The 24,802-nt window shown below is 28.0% G+C and overlaps 4 protein-coding genes across 9 annotated transcripts; 1 reads left to right on the top strand and 3 right to left on the bottom strand.

Annotated features, from left to right (window-relative positions):
- Positions 1-461: 461 nt before the first annotated feature.
- Positions 462-3,855, bottom strand: LOC105257664. The gene is made up of 5 exons (XM_011268446.2): positions 3,640-3,855; positions 1,336-3,381; positions 1,144-1,263; positions 908-1,064; positions 462-698 (listed from the first exon to the last, which is right to left on the bottom strand). The coding sequence occupies exons 1-5, from the start codon at positions 3,668-3,670 to the stop codon at positions 602-604; spliced, it is 2,451 nt and encodes an 816-aa protein (XP_011266748.1). The 5' UTR covers positions 3,671-3,855; the 3' UTR covers positions 462-601.
- Positions 3,856-5,478: 1,623 nt separating this feature from the next.
- LOC105257663 (dnaJ homolog subfamily C member 10) lies at positions 5,479-9,793 on the top strand. The gene is made up of 12 exons (XM_011268445.3): positions 5,479-5,806; positions 6,056-6,209; positions 6,290-6,512; positions 6,745-6,956; positions 7,121-7,345; positions 7,491-7,694; positions 7,814-7,934; positions 8,016-8,231; positions 8,316-8,591; positions 8,676-8,952; positions 9,064-9,262; positions 9,350-9,793. Coding segments are annotated over exons 1-12 (2,331 nt in total). The 5' UTR covers positions 5,479-5,804; the 3' UTR covers positions 9,572-9,793.
- A 2,045-nt stretch (positions 9,794-11,838) lies between these two features.
- On the bottom strand, positions 11,839-15,539 carry LOC105257662 (EH domain-containing protein 3). Of its 3 annotated transcripts, none has more exons than XM_011268444.3 (7): positions 15,002-15,539; positions 14,107-14,601; positions 13,664-13,977; positions 13,476-13,584; positions 13,025-13,343; positions 12,641-12,811; positions 11,839-12,551 (listed from the first exon to the last, which is right to left on the bottom strand). In XM_011268444.3, exons 1-7 carry the CDS (start codon positions 15,275-15,277, stop codon positions 12,346-12,348), a joined length of 1,890 nt encoding a protein of 629 aa, XP_011266746.2. In that variant the 5' UTR covers positions 15,278-15,539; the 3' UTR covers positions 11,839-12,345. The 3 variants fall into 3 exon arrangements, with proteins under 3 accessions (XP_011266746.2, XP_011266745.1, XP_019885049.1); XM_011268443.3 differs by having other exon boundaries at positions 15,132-15,539; XM_020029490.2 differs by lacking the exon at positions 15,002-15,539 and adding an exon at positions 14,841-14,907.
- A 4,125-nt stretch (positions 15,540-19,664) lies between these two features.
- Positions 19,665-23,787, bottom strand: LOC105257682 (lysosomal acid phosphatase). 4 transcript variants are annotated; one of them, XM_025410136.1, is made up of 7 exons: positions 23,372-23,787; positions 22,406-22,628; positions 21,767-21,862; positions 21,343-21,582; positions 20,751-21,057; positions 20,406-20,617; positions 19,773-19,916 (listed from the first exon to the last, which is right to left on the bottom strand). In XM_025410136.1, the coding sequence occupies exons 2-7, from the start codon at positions 22,571-22,573 to the stop codon at positions 19,773-19,775; spliced, it is 1,167 nt and encodes a 388-aa protein (XP_025265921.1). In that variant the 5' UTR covers positions 22,574-22,628; positions 23,372-23,787. The 4 variants fall into 4 exon arrangements, with proteins under 4 accessions (XP_025265924.1, XP_025265921.1, XP_025265923.1 ...); XM_025410138.1 differs by having other exon boundaries at positions 22,406-22,614; XM_025410137.1 differs by having other exon boundaries at positions 22,406-22,605; positions 23,372-23,786.
- Positions 23,788-24,802: the final 1,015 nt, after the last annotated feature.

Below are 24,802 nucleotides of genomic sequence, written 5' to 3'. Positions count from 1 at the left end.
AGTATATAGTATCATGATATAAGTTTATTCGACAATGATATTATTGGTGTTTTAATTATAGAAAGATAAATAAAATTTTAAATTTTAGATTATAAAATCAATAAATCAGTTTTGAACTGATTTATTGAAATCACAATAAAGTGATCAATAATTTTATCTTGGGAAACATCATTATAGAATATTATCTTATAAATATATAATATTTATCTTATAAATTACATTATAGAAATTATTTTATTTAATAAACAATCATTTGTTGTCCTTATAAACTAAGAATACTAATAATCTAAATTTTTTTTAATTTGCGAATTGACATAATAATTTTTCAATTCTATTTATATAACAAAAACAAGATTGTAGTTTCTCCATAAGAATAAAAATTAAAGGACAGCATATGATATACATATTTCTTGATATTTATATATAAATGAATGTGAAATAAAAAAATGCAAAGTATACCTTGTAAATCTCTTGAAGTTTCCAAAGTTAATACATATTAGCAAAAATGTTTTCATATCTCAAGAAAGTAAAACTTGTGCAATAACATATTATCCAAAGTTTCAATTTATATATATTTATATATCACATAAAACATATATTTTTATAGATTTAAGTTGCGAGCTTTCATTTGCAATTCAAAACGTCGATTTGTTCGTATACCCTTCAGTGTCATTCGCGTTTCAAGTTGCTGCTTTTCCCTGCAAATATTTATATTACATAAAATTTTATATTAAATTTTCAAATTTTTTGCACAAATATATGATTTAATATTTGTAATAATATTAAAGCTTCTTTTACAATTTTAGTATTTAATTATAAAGAGTAAATTGTTATACATACATGTTTTGCAAATACATTGTGCATATATAATTATGTAATCTTTTTTTTTTAAATAAATTTAACGTACCTTGAAAAAGTAGGTTGCTTTTTCAATATGACATGTGTTGCTTCGTTTTTTCTTAATTTAAAACCAAATCTATTATGAGTGCCATCTTTTGTGTCGGTTGGCAATGGTCTCTTTTCTTCTTTCTTTGCATTTATTTTTGGAAAAACTTTCTTTGCAGCTGCAAACAAGTTTATGCAAAGTGAAAAAAAATATGTAACAATTTTGTCGACATATGAATAATAAATATATTTAATTACTGAATGCTAAGTGTCTGGCTTCCAAACGTTTCTTTGCATCCACGAGCGATTCTGACTTAGCAAACATTTGTTCATGTATTTTTCCAAAATTTGGTACTTTTTTTGTCGACGATTTTTTCGCTATAGATAAACTTATATATTATTAAAATCAAAATAAATATAATATACAAGTAATTTTTTATTTTATTTTACCTGATTTCTTTTCTATTAATGTACAATTTTGTGGTGTAACTTGAATTCTATTTAATTGAACTCTTGGTGTAACTATATTTATTTTTGGACTTGATCTCGTCTTGAAAGGAGAAGCTAATGAATTTCGGCTAAGTTTTGAAATTTCAATTTTTCTCGATCTCTGCACAGAATTTATAATATTATTGCTTTGCATATTAATATTATGTGATCTATTTGATTCAGTGGATTTATTAATTAATTTGTGTGCATTATTTGTGTCAAATTTTCCATCTACAAAATGTACTTTAGCTTTCTTAAAATTTTCTTTGAAGCTTAAATTTGCATCTTTTGAAGTACGTTTTCTGATCATTCGTCGTAAACTTAATGTTTGCGGTTGTTCTAATTCATAGGTATTACGTTTTTTGTTGTCTAGTTCCTTTACTGGCGTTATCAAATAATCCTTATCATAAGTAGCATCTTGTTTGACATTTGAAGTATGAGATTGACCAACATCACTAATATCATCAAATAGAGAAGGTTTAGATATATTTTCAATGGTTGTACTCTTATCCATTATTGTATTAGACATATTGGATTGATTTTCAGATTGATGTCTTGATCTAGTATTAATAGGTATATTATCTGTACTTATAACAGATGTATTGGGTACCAAATTGATATCTATTGATGGTATATTCTCCTCTCGTGGAGTTGATGACAATAAAGGTGTAGACCTATCTTTTCTCTGCATTGGTGTACTATGTTTAATTCTTGGTGACACTCTATTAGTGAGTTTCTCTTCTATATTATTATTCCTTAATTTAGCATTGGAATTTTGATTAACAGATATATTTGATCCAGCAGAAGTTCTCAATACTTTAAATTTGGTCCCTCTATTGATTAAAGGAGATTTTGTTGTAACTGAAGTATCTGATTGACTTTTATTTGCAACCGCTAACATATTCTGTATTCTTTCAGGTGATAATCTTTCTAATAATACTATTGGATCTGTTAACACATCTTCCTTCTGTGAAACTGTCAGTGCTTTTATTAATTGACGTTTAATTCCTGATAAATTCTTTTCTTTAGATAAAGGAGATCTTTTTGTGTCAACTTTTGATTTTGTAGTATTAAGATCTGATGTATCAGAAGTAATAGTATTAGATGTTTTTAATGAATCTTTTTTATTAACTTTTTGAGCTGGAGATAATAACTTCAACTTACGTAATTTTGATTTTTGTGATTTTGGAGATTTTAACATTATTTTTGGAGATTTTGAGAATTTTCGTACAAATGTCTTTAAATTATCAGACTTCTTGTGTTTACTTTTTGTTACTGGTGATGTTAATAATTTATTGGACATAGAAGAATTGTTTAAGTCATTTTTTTTAGTTTTTTCCAATCTCTTATTGGGAGACTTATTATCTGATTTATTTAAATTCTCTTCAGATGTGGCAAGTAGAGATAATTTTCTTGGACTTTTAAGTAGCTTTGAAACAGTTATTGAATGTGTTTTTGGAGAGCCTAAAGAAATTGGTGATTTTTTGGGTGTTTTCTTAGATCTATGAGGAGTAAGACTAAGCTTAGGCGGTGTGCTTTTTGGTGTAACAATAATAGGTGAAGTTTTGACATCTATGGCAACAGTTTTCCGTTGAAATTTTTTATTAAGCGTTTTATTTGAATCCAAATCTTGTGAAGTATTTGACTGAGAAAGGTTGTGCTTGATATGTTCTGTCATAGATATTTTATTATGCCTATCTCTTAATAATTTGATTGATTCATTGGTATCCATATTTAGATTTTGCACTGTAAATTTATCCTCAGCTTCAGCTTGGACTAAATTAAATTTCTGATGAGAATCTTTCTTTCTCGCAGATCTTCTCAACATTATCATTGCATCAGGCAATTCTTTTTTGATACTTTGTTCGGCTTTAAAATCATTCTTGACATCGAAAGACTTTTCTCTTCTTTGCGATTGCCTAGTTTGCTGTATCAACTCTACTGCATCTTCATTTTCATTATTTATTTTCTGCCTTTTAGATCTGGTGGAAACGGCAGATTGTTTCGCTGTAAAATAAGGAGCTATCTTAAAATCCTTTTTGCGACATCGAAAATTGACAAGAAAATATGAAGCTTTAAAATTGATTAGTCATTAGAATTATTTCGTTAACAAATCATAACGAAGAATGTTAAAATCTTAAGTTTTCAAAATCCACGTGATGATAAAATATACGCAGACATAATTGACAATTGTAAATATGAGAAAAATTATAACCTTGTATCTTCTAGATCCTGAAGATCAAAATATACATATTTTTGTCTCACCTGCACCCGCACGAGTTCGCCTCGGTGACATTTAACCTTCTGATCTCGACGTTTCTTGCAACAGAATCTATTCATGCACGAATGTACTTTAAATAATTAAAATATAATTGATTATGTTCTTACAAATGATATTATTTAGCACTAATTTAACTCGAAAGGACTCGAAGCTTGGCATGAAGCAGCTTGGCCATGCTTGCGCGCCTATTTTGTCAACGACCAATAGCAAGGTTCCTCATGTGCGCGTTCCTAATGCGCTCGTTTGATTGGTCGTCGTTACATACCTGAAATTTCAAATAACAACGTATTTCGCGCTGAATATATATAATTATGCAAGCGATTAAAAAACGCGATATAAAAATTGGCTTATTTAAGGACGACAATGCTGCTGAAATGTAGATTAATTTTAATACTAGCTTGAAATAATTATATTTGACCTCATTGATTGGCTAATGATCGTAATACTTTATTTTGATATACAGCCTTTCCCTAAAAAATTCAACTGTAGTTCTCATTTGGAACGCTCATATAACAAAATATAAGGATATAAACATAACAAAGTATTTATGAGAAAATATATCAGAGACGATCTTTTTTAATCAAATGCTTCATAAAATTTAGATTTAAATAAAATGCTTAATAAAAAATTTCAACGAAAAACTGTTGCCGTAGATGTAAAAAATCTAGATTACTGTCATACCTAAGCTTATTCCTCATAGACTTAAGAAAACATCTAAGAAATCGCCCATTTCTTTAGGTTTTGTAAAAACACATTCAATAACTGTCCCAAGGCTACTTAAAATCCAAAAAAATGGCTGCGATCAAGAAAACGCTAAGATGCTTTGGAGCGTTTGATTGACCGAAGATAAAAGGAGTAAAGATTTCTTTAACTTGATTGATTAAATTCTCTTTAGCAACCTCTGCAATGCTTATCACATCTAAAGAGAATTTGAATAAATCAAATAATAATTCTCATAATAAAAAGTTGGAAAAAACTAAAAAAAAGATGATCTAAATAGTTATATATCTATATCTATCTATATCTCACAAATTATTAAAATTATAATTAAAAATCAATTATTCGTATATATTTAAAAGAAAAATGTATATATTTCACTTTTTTGTGCTATTGAAAACGTACCCAAAGAGCCAACAAGTCCACTGATGTCACGTGATATTTCGCGCGAAAGTGTAACATTTTCAAATACTTCTTTTAAATATTAATTTATAATAGCCTGTATTATAATTCCAACAGTAATTTATTTAAAATGTAAAAATATATCCAGTTTTAATACTTTAGGTGACTTGGTGGCATCAAATCGATACTGTATGGATATTTTATTATCAATCATGCGCAAAGATTTTGTTGCCTACAGTGGCACGCATTTTTTTGTCCAATAACGTTAAATTCCATAAGAATATATTCACACCTTGGCAGAAGCCAATCAGAATTCGCGCTAGTAGTTACAATTTCTATTTTTTGCCCTTCTATGTACTGCTTATACACAATTTGTACTAGCGCAAGTTTTGATTGGCTTTTTACTTTATTGCAAAGATGTGAATGCACCCTTGATGTATAAACAAATCTACCTGCATGTAAAATATGCTATATTATTTGTAATATAATAATTATGTAAAATAAATTGTCACATAAATAAAATAGTTAAATTTAAATAAACATGGAAAATATGTAGAATATAATTTAAATAATTTTAAAAAGCACAGAACATACAGTGCAAAACAAGTATATTTATAAAAAAGTTTGAATTAATGTTATCATATTTATGAAATATTAACAGTGTATTATGATTATATTTATATAGAGATTTATAAAGAGAGATTTATAAATATTTTCTCTTTTTTCTGCAACTGAAAATTGGACGAGTTAGGATTGTCATTTGATCCAAATACGGTAAAATGTACGTGTAATAACGTCACAAAGCTAAAGCGTGGGTGGTTATAAGGATACGTGATATACTATGAAGTATAATTGACTATTTCGGTCAAAGAGATGCTGAGGAACCGTCAGGTTAAAGAAATCTTTACTCCTTTTACTCTGATTAATCAAATGCTTTAAAGCATCTTCAGTGTCCCCTTGACTGCAGCCTCGATCTGATAGCAAAGTATTAAATCACATTTTCAGTTTAATTTTAAAATTTTTTATAGAAATGTAAGTGCATTGTTTATATTATATCCAATTTTCTAAAAAAAGATTGATTTTCTAATTAATTACTATAATTTTTACATAAAATTCCATTGTTTTGAATTGAATATTATTTAATTACAAAACAATTTTTTGAAATAGAATTTAGTTTTGTATCATGAGATATATATATATATATATATATATATATTTATTTATTTAATCAAATATTATTACAAATAAACATTTATAATTTAAAAAATCTCTCTACTACAGGTATCAAGTTATCCTTACTTTCTTTATTATTATTACTTTAATACGAGGAGAAGATTATTATGAGATTCTTGGTATAAACAGATCAGCTGATCAGGATGAAATCCGAAAGGCTTTTAAGAAGTTAGCTATCATTTATCATCCTGATAAAAATAATGTGTGTTAATTATTATTATATAAATAATACAATAAACTATCATTGTTTAAAATACTACTAACAATACTGTAATAATTTAGGATGATCCAAATGCTCATGATAAGTTTGTTCGATTAACAACAGCTTATGAGGTATTGAAGGATAATAATTTAAGAAAAAAATATGATCTTTATGGAGAAGATGGCCTTAATAATTCTAATAAGAAGCAAACCTATCATTCATGGACATCTCCTTATTATTATGAAAATAGTTTTATGTATGAAGATGATCAATATGTTATTAATTTGGAGGAAAGTGATTATTGTGAGTATATCAGATTTATAGTAACAGCTACATTTGTAAATATTACATTTATTCTGTATTAAAAATTATTAATTATTAAATTTATATTTATTAAGATTAATATATATATAAATAAATAAAACAATTAATATTAAGAATTAGTTAGTTATAAAGCAAACTGAATATTTTATATATATACCTTTTTTTAATATTTATCTATTTTTAATATTTTATATATACCTTTTTTTTATAGTTGAAAATATTATGAATTCGGATTCAAGCTGGTTTGTGAATTTCTATTCTCCGATGTGCAGTCATTGTCATTACTTAGCACCAACTTGGAAGGAAATTGCTAAGTTACTCAATGGCATTATGAAAATTGCAGCAGTGAATTGTGAATATAACAGGCAACTATGCCATCGAGAAGGAGTTCGTGCTTATCCTACATTGATTTGTTATGGAAAGGTATATATGTATACAGAGATAATAAGAAAGAGGGAATGCTTAATTTACATATTATTTTTTCTTAGGAAATAGATTCTACATAATTTTAGATATTTTTTCCTCCACCATATATATGGATCATATTTGTTAGTAAAATAAAATACTAACTCATCTTTGTCTCAAAGCGTTCACAGCATGGAGAGCACTATACAGAGGAAAAATCACAAGAAGCCATTATGCGATTTGCATTAGATAGACTAAATATCCACATATCTGAAATAAATAAAATGCAATGGGAATTATTTTTAAACCACGAAATCATTACACAAAGACCTGTGCTAATTTTTATATGTGATGATCAGCAAAACTGTTTCACTTCTGATGAAAGGCTTATAGTAGCAGCTACATTTGTAAATATTATATTATTCATATAAACATTATTTTCTAAAATATATTTTTATAAAATATAATCTTTTGGTAAAATATTTTTACCAAAAGATTTTGTATTTATTCTAGATTAATATTCTAAATATAAACAATATGGGATTTTTTCAGGATAAGCTGATTGATGTAAGATTATATATATGCGAGGATCATTATGACATGTATCGTGAGAAGGTACGCGCGATCTATCTGCCAATGTATAGCACATCTTACAAACCAGTGTTCTTTAATAGTACATCTGATATAAATACATTAATAGAAAAACTCTGGGAACAATTGCCAAATCCACAAGAGCTGACGGACAATGATTTTGATGTAAGTAAAGTATTATTTTGTTAATCTTTCTATAATAGATATACGATTTGTTCTTTCAAATTTTGTGTATTAGATATATCTAATACATCTAATATAATTATATCTAATATAATTTGTAGATTATTAAGAGAACAGAGTTTAATGCTGCTTGGCTTATATGTTTTTATATTGGCGACTCGGAAAATCTGAAAGATTTAAATCTGCAAATGAAAAAATTTTCAATTAGTGGTATTAATTTAGGTAAAAATTTGCATTTATGAATTTATAGATGGAGATCTATTATAGAATATTTTTACATATTTATGCAATATATGTTTATAGGTATAATACATTGTGGTAAAAATGGACAATTTTGTAATAAATTAGGCATCAATCGTTATCCAGTTTGGGGTATGCTTAAACCAGGTGGAGCATTTGAATTGAATCATGGAAAAGCTACTAACAATGATATCATCAAATTTGTACAGATTAGTATAAAAACTACAAATCTTTGGGCGCTCTCTGCAGAGGAAGCATTATCAATATTACAAAACAAGGGTATCTAAACACATGGCTCATTTTGATGATACTAATTGTGACAAACGATTTTGCAATACTAAGTGTAAGTGTAAAATGTTACAGAAAATGAAGTGTGGTTCTTAGATTGGTATTCACCAAGGTGTCCACCTTGTATACGGTTTTTGTCGGAACTTCGCAGAGCATCATTAAAATTTGATGCATCTATTGTCCGTTTTGGTACTATTGATTGCACTGTTCATACTATGATATGTCATCATCACAATATACAGCAATATCCTACTGCAATGCTCCTAAATGGCAGCAAAACATATCAATTTACACTACAAAAAACAGCTGCAAATATTATCCAATTCATTAATGAAAAAAGAAACCCATCAGGTAAGAGATAATATATATATAAACATTATATGTTTCTCATTTCTTCTCATATCTCTATTGTATGTTTTATGTTGTTTAATTTAGTTATAGAATTAACATCGGAAAATTTTAATCGTAAACTGGCAAAAAAGAAAAGTAAAATTATGTGGATTGTTGATTATTTCGCATCATGGTGTGCACCATGTCAGAGATTAGCATCTGAATGGATTGCTGTTGCAAAATCATTGAGCAGTTTGTCGTTTGTAAATGTAGCCAGTGTAGATTGCGAGGCTGAAGCTTCTTTGTGCGCGTCGCAAGGAATACGCTCTTATCCTACCATTAGAATGTATCCATTAGGAAGTGAAGGTTTAAATACAATCGCGTAAGTAATTATAATTCACAATTCAATCATGTATATATTCATGTAAATTACGTAAAAATAATAAATTTTTTAATATATAAAATTATAGATGTTATATTTTATATATTATAGTTTATATAATGGACAACGAGATTCGTTATCCATATTAACATGGATAACAAAATTCCTTCCAAAGAAAATCCACGATTTAAATCCCTCTGATTTCCAAAGAATGTTGGAGTTTAGTAAGTATATATGGATCGTCGATTTTTATTTGCCACAATGTTGGCACTGTCAAAAAATGGAACCCGAATTTGCAATTGCTGCTCAGGTAAATAACATTCTATTATAAATACAATTACAATTTAGCTTTCGACAATTTATTCGATGAAAACTATATAATCCATTTTAATTCTAGTTGTTAGAAAAAGTAAAATTTGGAAGAATTAATTGTAACTTCTACATGAATGAATGTGCACATATAAAAGTATTTCCGACGTTAATATTATATAAACCGAAGCAGAAGAAGAAAAATAGACATGATATGGATAATATCAGTATTGTTGCAACGACAGCTGAGGAAATCAGGGATGAAATTTTGAAGATTATTAATTTTCGTATAAAACATGACGAGTTATAATAGATAAAGAATGTATACAATGATCCACTGCCGCAATTGTATGTGCCGTAAAAATTCGTATTCCATTCTTTTAGAAGGAATGAGGTATAAATTAGATCAAATATATATCTTTCATTGTGATACTTTTACATATTTTTATATGTAAAACAATTTTAAGACACACATACTTATTTTGCAACTTTCCTTAAACACATACGAATAATATGTATAATAGTTAATAAATATACATTGTTTCCTTATACATACTGAAACTTATAAAAATATTTTTTAATAAACAAATTATGATTTATAAATCTTGGATCTTATTTACAAAGCAGATTAAAAGACACTAATAAAATTTTTCCCAATTTCATTTGTTTCGGTTCTGTATAACAAAAAGATACAGATATCATATACATTTCATTTATTAATATAAAGTATAATGAAATTTTCTTTTTTAATATTTCTATTTTTTCTTATCTTAATAAAAAATAAATTTCTGTGGCTTTTTGTAAATGCATTAACATTTAATTCAATAAAATCTTTGACGCGCTGCCTCTAAAAATAGTATCCACGAGTATATAGTTATTACATATATATAATTAAATATACAGAAAGATGAATATTAATTCTATAAAAAACGCTGTATTGTAACATGAGTCCGTGCGTGTTATTGCTGTTTATAAAAATTAAAATTAATGCATTATATGTATCCAAATATTTTCTATAAAATATATATAAAATATTTTATATTTTATACACATGTAGATATTTAAAAACTATTTATAATTTTGACTTATAAATATATAAAGAACTGTGAAATATATATATACATATATATATATATATATATATATATATATATATATTTTGTATATTAAATGGTATCTAAATATATGTGCTGTGCTTTTTCATGTTCTCTTTTTCTTAATAATTGTACTAAAAAGATATTTGCTATAGAAAGTTTTTATCATATGTTATTAGTGATAAAAATACAGAAACATGGGTTAAACGAATGTATTTATATTAATGCAAAAATGGATTAAAAATTTTGCAGCAACATTCTAGATATAACATAGAATAGATACGCATTCTTTTAAATTGTTATAAATTTTAAGTAAATTTTTTAGTTACACTTTATTATTATTATTATTTATCCCAAAATAGCCTTGTTTTTTGGCTATTCTTCATTTTATATTTTTTAATGTAAATTTGAGGTGGATATTTGTTCAAATAGTGTAAACAGTTTTTATAATATAAATGTATTTTCTGATATCACATAAATTCGCGAAATGCAAAGGCAGTGCTAATAGAAAAATGTAATTAAGAATTAAACAAAGTAGTGTTACAGCCGTTTTTACAGTGCGGATATAATTAAAGAATAACAAATATACATAATTTTCTTGTTTTATTTCATAAATAAAATAGAAAAAAAAATAAAATATTTCAACTGTATTTGAAATTTTTATAAATAGCATTTTGCCAATAATAATATATAAATTTTGTTTAAAAATTTTTTTATATTGCATACATATACTTTTATTTCTAACATTGTATTCTTTGGTCAATATTGCAGAAAAGACAAACTTAATAATCTAAACAAGTCTGATAAAATAGCATAACAGACATAATAGACATAGGCTGCAATATAAATTAAATAAATTCAAAAATTATAACTTAAAATAATTTATTTTGTGCATTATTTATTATTGATAAATAATGTACTGAATAAGATTGTGTATTTCTTCGTTATAATTTTGAAAATTTTAAATGTTTTTTGGTCAGCTTGGTTAAGAATTTTATCGCTTTCGCTTCTTATTTATAATTTAAAAAATTCAAAATTCATTCTTGTGATTTTTTTATTGATATATAGTATAAGAAACTTTTTTCATTGTTGAGAATATTTTTCGTCAGAGTTCAAAAATTTATTCGTTTTCTTAAAATATGCAAAACCTACATTTTTAATCCAGTCTTTTATCTTCTTATAAATGTCCACTGTCTATTTTCTTTTTATTTTTGTACAAGATATTTCAAAAGATTTGACCCAATTTTAGAAACATTTTTTGTTAATTCTAAGTATAAAATAAATATTCGTTTATATGTGTATATAGATATGAAATCCACATGAAATACTTTCAGACATATTAAGCTTATTTTATATACAAAATGTTTCTCAAGCTAGATCAGATCTGTTAAAAATATCCTGTATATTATTTAAAAAAAAGAAAAAAGTTATTTGCTTTAGTATATCCAAATACAGTCTCTTATTCATTGATCGAGTAACGTTCTTCAATTCAGGACATGTATAATTACGAAGTTATAAAATACAAATATAATTCCAAGGCCAAAGTAACAACTTATCTTAAATAAAAGCAAATATTCTAAATTGTTTAGATACTAATATGCCAATAAGCATGTGGGCATACTATGTGTATAATTTTTATCTCCATTTATACATGTTTCAGAAAAATATTATTTGAAAGATGCCATATACGTTTTGTGCTAGTCAATCTTGTACAATTTAGCACATTTTTCTAGAAATTGCAAGCTATATATGTCCCCCGGCCTTGATATATTATCAGAATAATATAATATACACATAATATGATACAGCTGATCATAAAAGTATAATTTTATATTTCCCGAACTTTATGAACCAATGGCATCAATCAGTGCACAAATGATAAGTCGCCCTAATATCTGTGGTAATCTTGTGACTCCAAGAAACCACACTCGCACATACCATTTGTAAAACTTATTAAATTATAGTACCAGGAATCATATAACGCATATCATTATGTATCGCGTTTCGATGGTGGTATTAGATGTTCTGGCAGTTCAGCTGGGAGATCATAACCTTCGAGTTTTACATTAATTAGATGCATAGCTAAGGCAAATTCGTCAGCATCTAAGAATCCATCTTTATTAATGTCTGAGAGTTTCCAGATCTTTCCGAGCACACTATTTGGTAATTTAGACTTGACCATTTCTGATTTAGCCGCTACAGTAATACAAAAATTACACAAATTAAGACATATTATTTTAATAACAGTAAATATATGTTTGCAAATATTTATATATTAGTTTTACCTGCTCCCGTAATCTTTCCATCTTGTGGCCCAAGTGATTCAAAGATGCTATCATATTTATATCTTTCTTTATTGACAATCCATTCTGGTTCACCTGCTCCTGCATCAATTCCTTCTCCTCTTTTGTATCCAAATGGACTAACTTGATCTTCTACACCTTCAAATGCACCTCCTAAAATTAAATAAATACAAACGTTTTTCAGAAAGTCAAAATATGTAATCACTATTTTTATTATATTAACTCTTTAATAATATTTATATTTATTTTTTTAGTAAAAATTTTGTGAGATTATTATTCTATCTTCTTTTCTTAACGTTAAAAATTTTTTAAAATAAATTTTATTCAAGATAAAAAATCTAAATATATGCATTAATAAAGATAAACCTTTAATAAGTGGTTCTGAAACTGTGGTGACTTCTTCGTGTGGTATCATAGCCATAAGTTTTGCAATATCTTCAGCAAGCATTTTATCTACCACTTCTAATAGCTTAAGTTTAATAGGATTAAATTTATTAAAATCATGATGTGCTAAAGATTCTTGCATTTTTTTTAGATCTGGAAAATCACCAGGTGAAATTTGTTGTTCTCTTTGTATTTGATCATAAATTTGACCCAAATTTTTTATTAACTCTTTCTTCTTGTTATCTTTGCCAAACACGCTTGGCATATCTTTTCGTAAGGCGCTTATTATATATGCATGCACCTGTAAATTATTAATAAGAATTACAGATTTGTTTCTTACTATACTCAGTTCAAGATATATACATTTTCTTATCTAAATTCTTTAAGATATATATTGATAAATTTTTTTATCTAAATTCTTTATCTTACATACCTTAGCTAAGCGTGCTCGTTTTATTAAGTCATTAAGCTTTCGTAATGCTGCATTTCTTGGAAGTGATTGCATGTCTCTGAACAAATCTTGTTCTTCATCTTCAAATAATCTAAAAAGATTCATATGTATGACTTACAGGTATAACATATAAATTACCAAAAAAAGAAAAGATATACAAGAGCATTTACCTTCTATTAACATCATATCTTAATGGTTGATCCCAAAATGAGCCTATATAAACTCTAGCCACTTCTGGAGTTTGCAGAACTTTTCCTAAAGACCACATTAATGCACCATATACCCTCATGAGTTGTTGATGGTCTATCATATCAGCTTTATTAAGAACAATTCTAATTTTATCATCATGTCCACGTAAGGCCTCGATAGATCTACGAAATTCATCTGATATATCGAGTTTATGAGCATCAAATAGCAATATAATTCTATCTACACGTTCAGCAAACCACTCTAGAACACCAGTAAAGTCGTATCCCCTATCAACCTAAAAGAATATTTTGTATTTAGATATACAGTATTTAGATTTATCAAATATTATACATCTTTTATTATAAATAAATTATTTATTATAAATAAATTATCAAAGAATAAATTACATAAGAGCAACACTTACTCGTTGTTTTTCACCAGACAATATACCAGGTGTGTCTACTATAGATATGCCTTTTAAAACAGGCGAACCTACAGTTGAACATTGAAATCTATTCAAAAATGCATTGCCAAATTTTGAAAGTGGTCTAAATTGTTTGTTAGGATCTACAACTAAAGCATTTCCAGGAATAACACCCTCCTTCTCATCATACATGACTGCTATAAATCGATCTGTAGTAGGCTCTGGTCCAATCCTAATACCAGGAAACTCTCTTTCCAATAAATATTTGATAAATGTAGTTTTGCCAGTTGAATATTGTCCGACTAAGAGAATCATGGGTTTTGCATCAAAATCTGGATCATCCAGCTGTGGTGAATGAAAGTCATGGAATTGGTAATATTGTTCCAATGGTAATAACTTGGATTTGTATATCTTCTTGAGACCTTCGGTGACATTTTCGAAAAGATCTTGCTTGCTATTCTCTTCGCGATTTAACCAACTAAACATATTGGCGATCTGTAACAAGTCAAATATTTTTTTGCTTAATAATATTGTATTAATACAGTTTCATATTATATTATCAATTATTCATTGCTCTCTAATATTAACTCTCCCCAACCCTGTATAAAACATATTTTCTTTATTTAAAATACTATAGACAAAATTAGTGCTATAGATAATTCAAAGTCAGCTAAACTGGAATAGTTTGGTTTAGAAAGGTTAGAAATCACGTTAATTATAAATCAAAATATTACACTTTGATTTTGTTTGTGCTTTAAGTATTCTTTAAAGACGGATGATAAGTATCGTGATGAGCATCATCTCTAAAAAATCTAATCTCTCCACCATACACAAGGTACAATCCTCTTTTTCGACCTAGTCCTTCCTTCCATTTATTATATCTTTCAATACTCACTTTCAAGACTCGCTCTAAAACCTCGGAAACAAAATATTTAACGCGTGCAATGAACAGCGAAGTGCGAAAAGGCAAAAACTGTGAAGATGAGCTCACGGACAGGACTGTGGGAGGCCGGGCGAGCACCAACCTTTGTTCAGATCCGCCAGTCAAGGTTGAACGGGCGCGCTTGCTGGAGCGCGATATACAAGACAGATGCGGACTAATACTAGTGGGAAAGTACAGCGCGCAATCAAGACGACAAGATGATCCGCCGCCGACGTGACGTATGCACATCGACCGCGGAAGATCGCGTACAACGCGGACTTCCGGAGGACGTGGTGGTGATGGTAGTAGTGGTGGCAAAGGAGCGGTTGTCACAATCGTCAATGATGACGCAAACCGATGGATAGACACGTTGCACTGCGTGCGTTGCGTTATGTTAAACGTGAACAGTTCACGAGAACGAACTGAAAAAGCGAGCGAACGATCGCGAGGCGGTGCCGCACTGATAAATGGAACCGATATATTAGATCTCTGAGGCACTCCTTCCTCGTGCACCTCGTACAGACGCGGAGCGATGCGTTCTTTCTCTCTCTCTCTCTTTCCCCCTCTCCTTCGCTGTCTCTATCTCCTTCTCTCTTTAGTACTCTTTACGCTCTCTTTCTTTCCTTGCGACTGACTGACAGCGCGACTGACAACTGACAATTGTCAAGGCGCGAATGAATGAACAAGACAGTATGGAGGAACTGGATTTATATTATTTATATACATGAAATGTGCATTTGTAAATCATAGTTAATCATAATTATATAAATTATACATAATAAAAATAAATTAATCTTATAATAATTCAAATAAATTAAATTTATTGAATATAAAATAACTAAAGCGTAGAGATCAGAGTAGAGATCATTGAGTAGGTCATAAAAGTAAGTAAAAACAAAATTATATATTCACAGTCTGTTCATAATTCAAGACCATAAGTAATGTCTTAAGATGCTAATACAGCTCTCTATGCGGTGATTGGTTTATAACATTGTAAAATTGTGCTTAAGACGATATAAATATACGAACGGACTGTAAATATACCGGCCACAAAAATGTAGAAAGAAACTAGAAAATATTTCAATTTTTGATTTTTTAATTTTTAAAAATTTATTATTCAATCTTAGGCTGCGTTCCAAAATTCACTGCCGATACTGAAAATCTATAGTTTACGTGACGTACACTTAGATTTTTAGTATTGGCAGTAAATTTTGGAACACAACCTTAAGAAAAAATACAGAGTTCGATATACTTTGCGTAATCACATAATTGCCTTTTCTCGATTCTGATTGGCCGTCGAACACAAGAGTCGCGTGCGCGAATTCAGGTCGATTAATAAGATCGCGCGTGATAACTTTACTTCACATTGAACGCGTATACTTGATCGAGAAACGCCTCGTCGCTTCGTTCGAAATAAAAGATAGCAAACAGAAAAGTTACGGAAAAGAAGTAAGCTAAAAACGAGATAATACTATGTACTTATATATATAATATCAATATATTATTTGTTATCTAATTTTTTTTTATTGCACGCATATCGGACATGATTTGTACTCGTAGAATTCCGATAAGACAACGCGCGATTACATAAGCCAAAAGGTTTTTTTACTTTTAAAAATTATTTTTAAAATTTACGATTGCAATTTTTGTGCGAAATATATATTCAGTTAAAAGTTGAATTAAAAATTTCATGAAAATTTTCACGCACTCGACATTTGTATGCCCTGACGTCTGAAGATGACTACTTTTAGATTAGGCGCGAAATTGCCCCGCTTCATTACGTAAATTATTTTTCAAACCTAACTAAAGTTTGCGGACGCGAATGATGTACAAATCGCGCGATGTGCATCGACGATAGATTGAATCTAAAAAGAAAACGTGTATTTAATTTGTTTCCGAAAAATTTTATGTCGTTATTGTGTGTAAACCGAAGGACGGCAAAATATGCAGAGATATATCAAGGTAGGATGAATTTTTCTTCGAATGAAGAATCAAGGTTAGAAGGGTTAGAAGAATAGCCGGAAGTAGAAAACTGCATTAAAATCTGTTAAATAAAAGTGAAGAATTAAGTGAAGAATTTCACATTCGATTATGTGGATATATTTATTCTTTTTATATATACTTATATGAGTATCGAATACATTTATAGCAATACTACTACAAATATTGTATACTATTATAATGTACATATATATATATATATATATATATATATATATGTATGTATGTATATATATGCACATTCTCTTAATCAAAAAAATATATTTTAAAAGGGTATAAAAAATAAATAATGCTCCTCCGCTCCTTCTTTTTTCTCAAAATTTCCATCTGCATGTATTGTATTAATTAATAAATAGATAGCTCACTTTCTTAATTATAACAATTGTTAGAACACATTTCATGTTGTAACTAAAAATTGTTAAAGATAAAAAAATATAAATTGATAGCAAATTAATAGATTAAATTAATAGATATATGAAGAAATTGATTTATTAATTTTTTCTTCTGATAAAAATAGATAGAAAGCATAAAGTATCTCAAATTACTCCAGGATTTCCTTCTATATACGAACAGTAAATTATGTAACTCTGTAATAGTTGTGAATGACAGTGACATAACGACACAGAACGTAATGTTAACAATGTGTGACCATGTTAAAAGACAATCGATAACTATGGCCTTCTCTTATATAGTGCGCTCGATTGAATTGTGAGCAAAGCAATAAATCTGCGTGGATAAAACCGCGGAATTTAAATCATCAAATAGTGAATCATGGTAATAGATAAGCACAAGCTGAGCTTTCTGTCTTATCTTTTCTGTTAAATACATGATATTACATATATAGCAATTTCCTTGACTTGCTTTGACTTAAAAAGCAAAATATATTGCGGAAATAAAATTAATGAGGCAATATCATATATGAAAAAAAATTAATAAATCATAATTATAATTAATAGATCCTTTTAACTCACTTGAAGAGAGAGAAGGCTTCGTATTTCAGACTGAAACATTATTGCATTGAATGTAATTAAAACAAATTATAATAAATATTTATTTTCACTTTCACTTTAAATTATTTTTGTTTATTCATCAGAAAATATTGTTATTTTTATTGTTTAAATCTCGAATAATAAGCTACTAATTAAAAAATATTTTGGTTAAAATATTATAAAATGTTTCTCCAAAATTATCAGAAAATGAAACACATTGATCACAGATATAGAAATATCTGTGATAGATATATTTCCTATTATTGCACTGAGCACATTGCACTGTTTAATTACTAATTGCGCACGCAATATCGGATATAATAGACAATAACTCACACAATAATCGCATGTGATATTGCACAATGATATGCAAAATGATCAGTGTCAGCCGTTGCATAAGCAAACCGGGCACATCCCGGTTAAACGATTTCGTGTCCATTTATTCATCTTAACAAGCTTCGCTTGAATTACAACTGGTTTGCTAGGATACCGAGTTATGCAGCGTATTATACACTTGACCATACGTTTACAATCTCTCTAGAAATAGAATAATAGTTATGAATATTTTTGATATAATCATGTTCTAAAACATCTTAAAATTATTAAAATTTAAAAAGTTAAAATTTATATGAAAATATAAAGTAAAAAATAACTTAAACAATACAAACACTATGATCTCTCAGTGAAACAATTTCAAATTGTTTTATAAGCATATTATTATTTTTTTTAAAGCAGTAAATAATCTAATGAAAATTTTCTCTGAGAAATACTAATTTTTTAGATTTCAAAACTTTTTGCAGAAGGGAATTTTTCGTGTGTAAAAATTTCTATCTTATATTAATGTCAATATAGACAGCGTTAAAGATATTTTCTTATCGGATCATTTATCGGATCTTATATAAAATGCTAACACATTCGTTGATAATGATGTTGATAATAACGCTATTCCGCAAAGTATCAGAGGCGCCTTCTGTGCAAAACTCTTTGTACCTTCATATTCTAAATACATAAAAATGAAAATTTTTTAAATAAATATGCATACGTACATTTTCAAGTTACACATAAATTTATGTCCACATGTTTATATATATATATTTTTTTTTTCAGATTTGATGGACTCTTTCTATCAGTGCGTCTCTACATACAGGTAAAAAACAACAGTATTAATTCCTGCTGTTCTAGCATATTCACTAGCAGATCAATGTTGGTAAGTAAAACAAAATTTTTTATATTATTATTATTCACACAAGATGCTTATATAATTTCTCTGTTTGTATTTCTCTTTTTATTCAAATAATCTTTATGTTCATTATAAATCTTAGTCAATGATGATATAAATGCATAAATCATATATAATTAATTATATAAATATTAATATGTCCAAATTTACTGACAATTATAAGATACAAAATTTACAAATATATTTAAAAATATTTAATAATTGCTTTTATATTTACATATTAACTTAAATATTAAAATTAAATATTAAAATATTAAAATTAAAAAATGAAAAAAAGAAATATACATATAATTATATATATATATATATATATATATATATATATTTCTTTTTTAAATTTTAATATTTAAGTTAATATGTAAATATAAAAACAATTGTTGAATTTATATATGTATATATTTCAGTCTTGTATTACATTGTATGTATATTTAACTGCAATTTCCGTATAAAAAGATGATTGGAAAAATTCGCATTGAAAATATATGACAATTAATACAGAAAATATTTAGTGATTTTATATTTTACATTCTGCGTCCCAATCATTTGGGATTACTTTATGCCACACTTGCTTCAGATTCTGTAATAAACAAGGAGTCGCGCAATTAGGAATTTCCAAAGGATGCGCGATTTTCGTTTCCGTATTATTCAAATATAGTGCCTATAATAAAGAAAAGAACATATAAAATAATTGTATAATTATTTTATAAGTAAAAATATAGAGATATAAAATCTAAAAAATTTATAGAATAATAATTTTATAAATGATATATACAGGATTAACTTAGATTAATTTAGAGAGATAATATAGATGTATTGCATATGCAATATTCTTCGTACGTGATTATGTAAGCAATATTCTTATTGTACGTAATTGTGCTATCTATTAGAATTGTGCAAGCTATTAGAAATCCCGCAATGAATTTCAGTGATTATAATTGCAAAATATCAACTAATTATACTAATCAGATCTAATTTTCTGGTAATTATACATAGCTATTAAATTTGCCATATAATGATGGAATATAATGAAATTTTTGTTAAGAAACATCTTAAAATTTATATAATATTCGAAACAATTTCTGATTTTACAAAAAATATTTATGACTGTAAATTTTTACGATAACACTACCAATAACCATATCAATACCTTTACTTCCTGATCGATACTATTATTGGCGAGATGTAGCTCGAATATGAGCGTTGCTCCGTAATCGGGTTTAAAAAGTTCGTTCGTGAATCCCATCGTTCTCAACACGTTAACGATAGTTATATCGTGAGCAGAATAAAAGTAAGATCGTTTCGGTTTGGAATCGGTTCTAGTCTCTTCCATATGCGATAAAATTTCCTTTAGTAACGGACCTGAAAATATTAAAATTTATGCAGCAATATTAGAATTTTTATGGTATTCCGTAACGGTATACAATATTCTTTTGCAATGCAGTTTAAAAAACGCATCTGAAATGATACTGATCGTACAAAGGTATCATCATACCTCCCAGAAGGCGTCTTTGAATAGTGCTGTTGGTAAAGATCGCCAAACTACGGGCGGCTATTTCGCGCATCTCGTTATTATAAAATTTTTGCGTCCATTGTGGCAGTTGTAAACCGTGTTGCTCTTCAATCTCGAGAGTATTGTAAAGAAATTCGACATCGGTAATCGTGCTCATGTTCTGACCGGTATGTTCCGTCAGTTCTTTATAATATTCGGCCATTTTTGCGCCTGATCTTATTGCTTCGTTTAAATATGCCTGTTTTAAAGCTTCCTCTAGTCTCGGACATGGTGCTTTTATCGTTATCAGCTGTAATATGATAAATAAATAAGTTTTTTTTATAGATCTGCATATTTTAACCAGTAGCTCTTGCAATTTACTTAAATTTTTATATGATAAAAATATTTATTTTCCAAATTGAAAAAGAATTTTTTTAATCACATATACACACAGGCTATTTTAATCATATTTCAAGTTATTTTAAGAAACTTTTTCAAGATAATGTGGTGGAAAACCTTCTCAAAGAGGAAGCGGGGTCTAAGATCTTATAAGTCTTTTAGCTGATATGAAAAAAATTAATTCTTTTGTTTATACCTTGTCCAAATTTCGTGGTATGGAATGTACAGGAACAGGAGTCCACGCTAATCCTGGCAAAAACATATCCTCAGGACTCGGTATGAACAAACCGGCGAGTAATACCTGTGCCGACATAATGCACCGATCCGCATAGCTGCTACGCATCAGTGTGGTTGCGCTTTCGAATTTATTACCGATTATAACGCCGTATTCTTGGCGAATCCATTGACCCACGTTATACAGCTGAAGCATTCCTCTCTGAAAGCGAATTTCAAGATTGATAATGTATCCTATCTTATTACTCGCGCTCGATTGCGCGTCTTATATCCGATACATGTTGTGCGCACAGAGGTGATTTAATTTATAGCGAGTCCAGATATATATTATCTATTATTATTATACGAAACACTGATTTAACAATATTCCTATATCTTTCTCGAACCTTAGTCAGGGCACCCCAGCCATTGGGCCAAGCGTAATTTATGTAGGGATCCTTAGGATAGGTCTCTGTAGGATTTCTGTCACCGTGACGAAACAACTGTTAAAAAAATCAACAATTTCTGTGTGAATTAGAAAAAAATTATTTGTTTAAAGATATTGGAAGCTAATTACATTATTCGCCGAATATTTGACTAAATTTGAAATCTTTCAACAAAATTGGTTCAAATGTTATTTTCCATAATTAAAATATATAAAATAAACAAGATTAAAATATATAAAATAAACAAAATTGATTCAAATGCTATTTTCCATAATTAAAATATATATATATATATATATATATATATATATCATTTTAATTATGGAATATATATATATATATATATATATATATATATCATATTTAAAATTTTATATATGTATATTATATTGATATAAATATTTTAATATACACTTAATATACATTTTAATAAATTACATTTTCATTATAAATTTATGGTACATATTTTAATGATATTCGTTAATTAAATATCTGTGTATCTAACAACTTTATTAAATTTAATATTATAAAATTAAATTAATATTACGAGAGCGGAATAATGAGGTGACAGATAACAATTGTTACAAACAAGTCACTTACAAACACCACTTGCTGTAATGTATTATGTTTAGTAGTCGAAGAAGCAAACGCTGTATACGCTAATAGCGTGCAACCAATAAAGATCCCGAGTATAGTCACGCTCACGCAAACGGCAAGCTTTCTGGAGCGACAATTACCCATCGAGGTTCGTCTTCTCACTCGATCCATTTGAACCAATTATACCTTTTCGCGTGGCAATCCTGTAACTTCTTTGATCAGAAGGCTAGATAGTAAATTAGCGCTCATTAGCTAGTATATAATGAGTCGAGTAATTCGATCGTCATTGCAATCGGATATAAGAGCTGTCTTTTGTATAAACTAAGTTTAATACATACATGTTAAGAATTCAATTTTGCGTGATTGCACTAACTTTGTTTATTTAACACATCATTTATCTTATTAATTCAATTTTGCGTGATTGCACTAACTTTGTTTATGTAACACATCATTTATCTCATTAATGTATATTTATTTCAGAGAAATAAAATTTTAAATTCTTTGAATAATAACAATAAATTAAAAGAGATGAAATAAAGATAAGAAATAAAAAAATATATATATTTTTAACTATTAAACTTTTATATCTTCAATTTTTAATTAACGTAAATCTAAATTAAATAAAAATTAGTTTAAATTAAAAATTAAATGAAGTCTCCATTGAAAAATTTCTTTTCAATATTATATTTGCATTAAAAGAATTCAATTCCAATATTTAATTCAAGGTTAGAAATATCAAGCTACAAATATCAAGTTTACTTTCTTTGTTCAAAAAAATCATAGCCGTTAATTTATTTGGTTTTCTAAATAAGATGTTTGATTAATATCGATTTATATATTTATATCACATATACTATGAAAGATTAAAGATTTATTTATCAATCAAAGAGATACATGCGTCCTGATTATCGTGATTATCGCAATTAATATATTGAAAAAATTTCTCTTTCGAAAAATCGTTTGATTTACCTTGATTCACTTACGATGTAGAACCTCGCTTGAACCTCTACTAAATCCAAATAGCGTACGGCACTGTTTGGAGGCGTTGCGTCGAGCGGTACAATCGTTATATCCTTCGCGAAACGTAGAACAGAAAGAAATGCGAGATGCGTGACGTGAATACACGTCATGCAGAATCACATGAATCGCGACACGCTCCGTAATTCGCAATCCAAAATGTATGGCAGTCGGTCAGACTCGCGATCGCGTTTCCGATAATATACTCTATTACCACGATTTAATCGAAAAACCTTGTGCGCATAAGAACTGCGTTGCGTTCCTCTTCACAGCACGCGTGCTACGCACAACTGAAGGATCGACTGTGAGCAGCCATTAGGTGTGTTTGTGTTTGTAGCGTGTGTCACACTTATGTAACCACGATATAAAAATCATCTGTTTTCCCCAAAATGTTACACGAGTATCTAGGGTCAATTGTTCAATGATAACTTGGTTTTGTTTTGTCATAAAGTAATCTTATTCGATAATTGTTTAATATATTTGGTCTGAGTTTACTCAAGTGATATCATAATGGCTTCAATTTTTGATGACTGATAAATTTGATACCATTGATATGAAATTTATAAATAGCACATACAAATAATCGCATATAAAATATTTTTTGAAATTTGTTAAAATTTGCAAAAATGTTCTTTATAATACAGTGAATATTATAAATATATAAATTTAATATATAAATTTTATATATATTATTTTTAATACAGTATACCTTCTTATACTTCACTGAAGCTGCTTCAAGCATTTTCAATTAATAGTTTTAAATAAATTTCCGATTAGATATTTGATTGTTGACACTGATATTGAAAAATTGCTGTGTCACGTAATTTATTAGAAAGAAATCTCATATCTCTAAATAAATTTAGTGATATACTTATCAGTGTTATATTTATACGTATGTAGTAGAGTATGGATCATATTTATATGGATCATATTTATATGGATCATATTTATATGGATCATATTTATATGGATCATATTATTATTTAAATATGCGAAGAAAATATGAGCATCGGAATAAATAATGTATGCGTATAGCTGGGTTAAAGTAGGTAACTTTTATTTACGATCAGTTATTACTAGAGGCTCAATAAATTTCTTTATAATACACAGAAATGACGCAGGTCGACTTCACGCGCTTCATTCTGGTGTCGGTGATAACCAAGTGGGATTTCGCGATTAAAGGAACGAATTCATCCGCGGACACATTTATTTCTAGAATATTGGATAATTTATCTATCAAATAAAATTCGCGTACATTGATCGAGCATATTATTTAAGGATTTGGAGCAACAGGATTTTTAAATCGCACTATGCTAAATGACAGAAATATCGTTTATAATAACGTTATATGATTCTAACTATTAAACCATTTTTTAGTTAATA

Source organism: Camponotus floridanus, unplaced genomic scaffold, assembly GCF_003227725.1.
Source record: "Camponotus floridanus strain SB8 unplaced genomic scaffold, Cflo_v7.5 scaffold3, whole genome shotgun sequence".
NCBI classification, from domain to species: Eukaryota; Metazoa; Arthropoda; class Insecta; order Hymenoptera; family Formicidae; genus Camponotus; species Camponotus floridanus.
The sequence above is the reverse complement of the archived record's forward strand: the minus strand, read 5'-3'. Positions and strand labels throughout refer to the sequence as shown.

Excerpts from the sequence above, each read along its gene's own strand:
- LOC105257664 (XM_011268446.2), bottom strand. The coding sequence starts at position 3,670 with ATGTCACCGAGGCGAACTCGTGCGGGTGCAG. Across the intron at positions 1,065-1,143 it reads AGCCAGACACTTAGCATTCA|CTGCAAAGAAAGTTTTTCCA; the intron begins GTAATTAAATAT and ends ACTTGTTTGCAG. Across the intron at positions 699-907 it reads AAGCAACCTACTTTTTCAAG|GGAAAAGCAGCAACTTGAAA; the intron begins GTACGTTAAATT and ends AAATATTTGCAG.
- LOC105257682 (XM_025410136.1), bottom strand. The coding sequence starts at position 22,573 with ATGGATCGAGTGAGAAGACGAACCTCGATGGGTAATTGTCGCTCCAGA. Across the intron at positions 20,618-20,750 it reads TCAAAGACGCCTTCTGGGAG|GTCCGTTACTAAAGGAAATT; the intron begins GTATGATGATAC and ends TAATATTTTCAG. Across the intron at positions 19,917-20,405 it reads GTATCGATCAGGAAGTAAAG|GCACTATATTTGAATAATAC; the intron begins GTATTGATATGG and ends TCTTTATTATAG.
- LOC105257662 (XM_011268444.3), bottom strand. The coding sequence starts at position 15,277 with ATGTGCATACGTCACGTCGGCGGCGGATCATCTTGTCGTCTTGATTGC. Across the intron at positions 14,602-15,001 it reads TTTTAGAGCGAGTCTTGAAA|ATCGCCAATATGTTTAGTTG; the intron begins GTGAGTATTGAA and ends GACTTGTTACAG. Across the intron at positions 13,978-14,106 it reads TGTCTGGTGAAAAACAACGA|GTTGATAGGGGATACGACTT; the intron begins GTAAGTGTTGCT and ends ATATTCTTTTAG.
- LOC105257663 (XM_011268445.3), top strand. Across the intron at positions 7,935-8,015 it reads AATTAGTGGTATTAATTTAG|GTATAATACATTGTGGTAAA; the intron begins GTAAAAATTTGC and ends ATATGTTTATAG. Across the intron at positions 9,263-9,349 it reads AATTTGCAATTGCTGCTCAG|TTGTTAGAAAAAGTAAAATT; the intron begins GTAAATAACATT and ends TTTTAATTCTAG.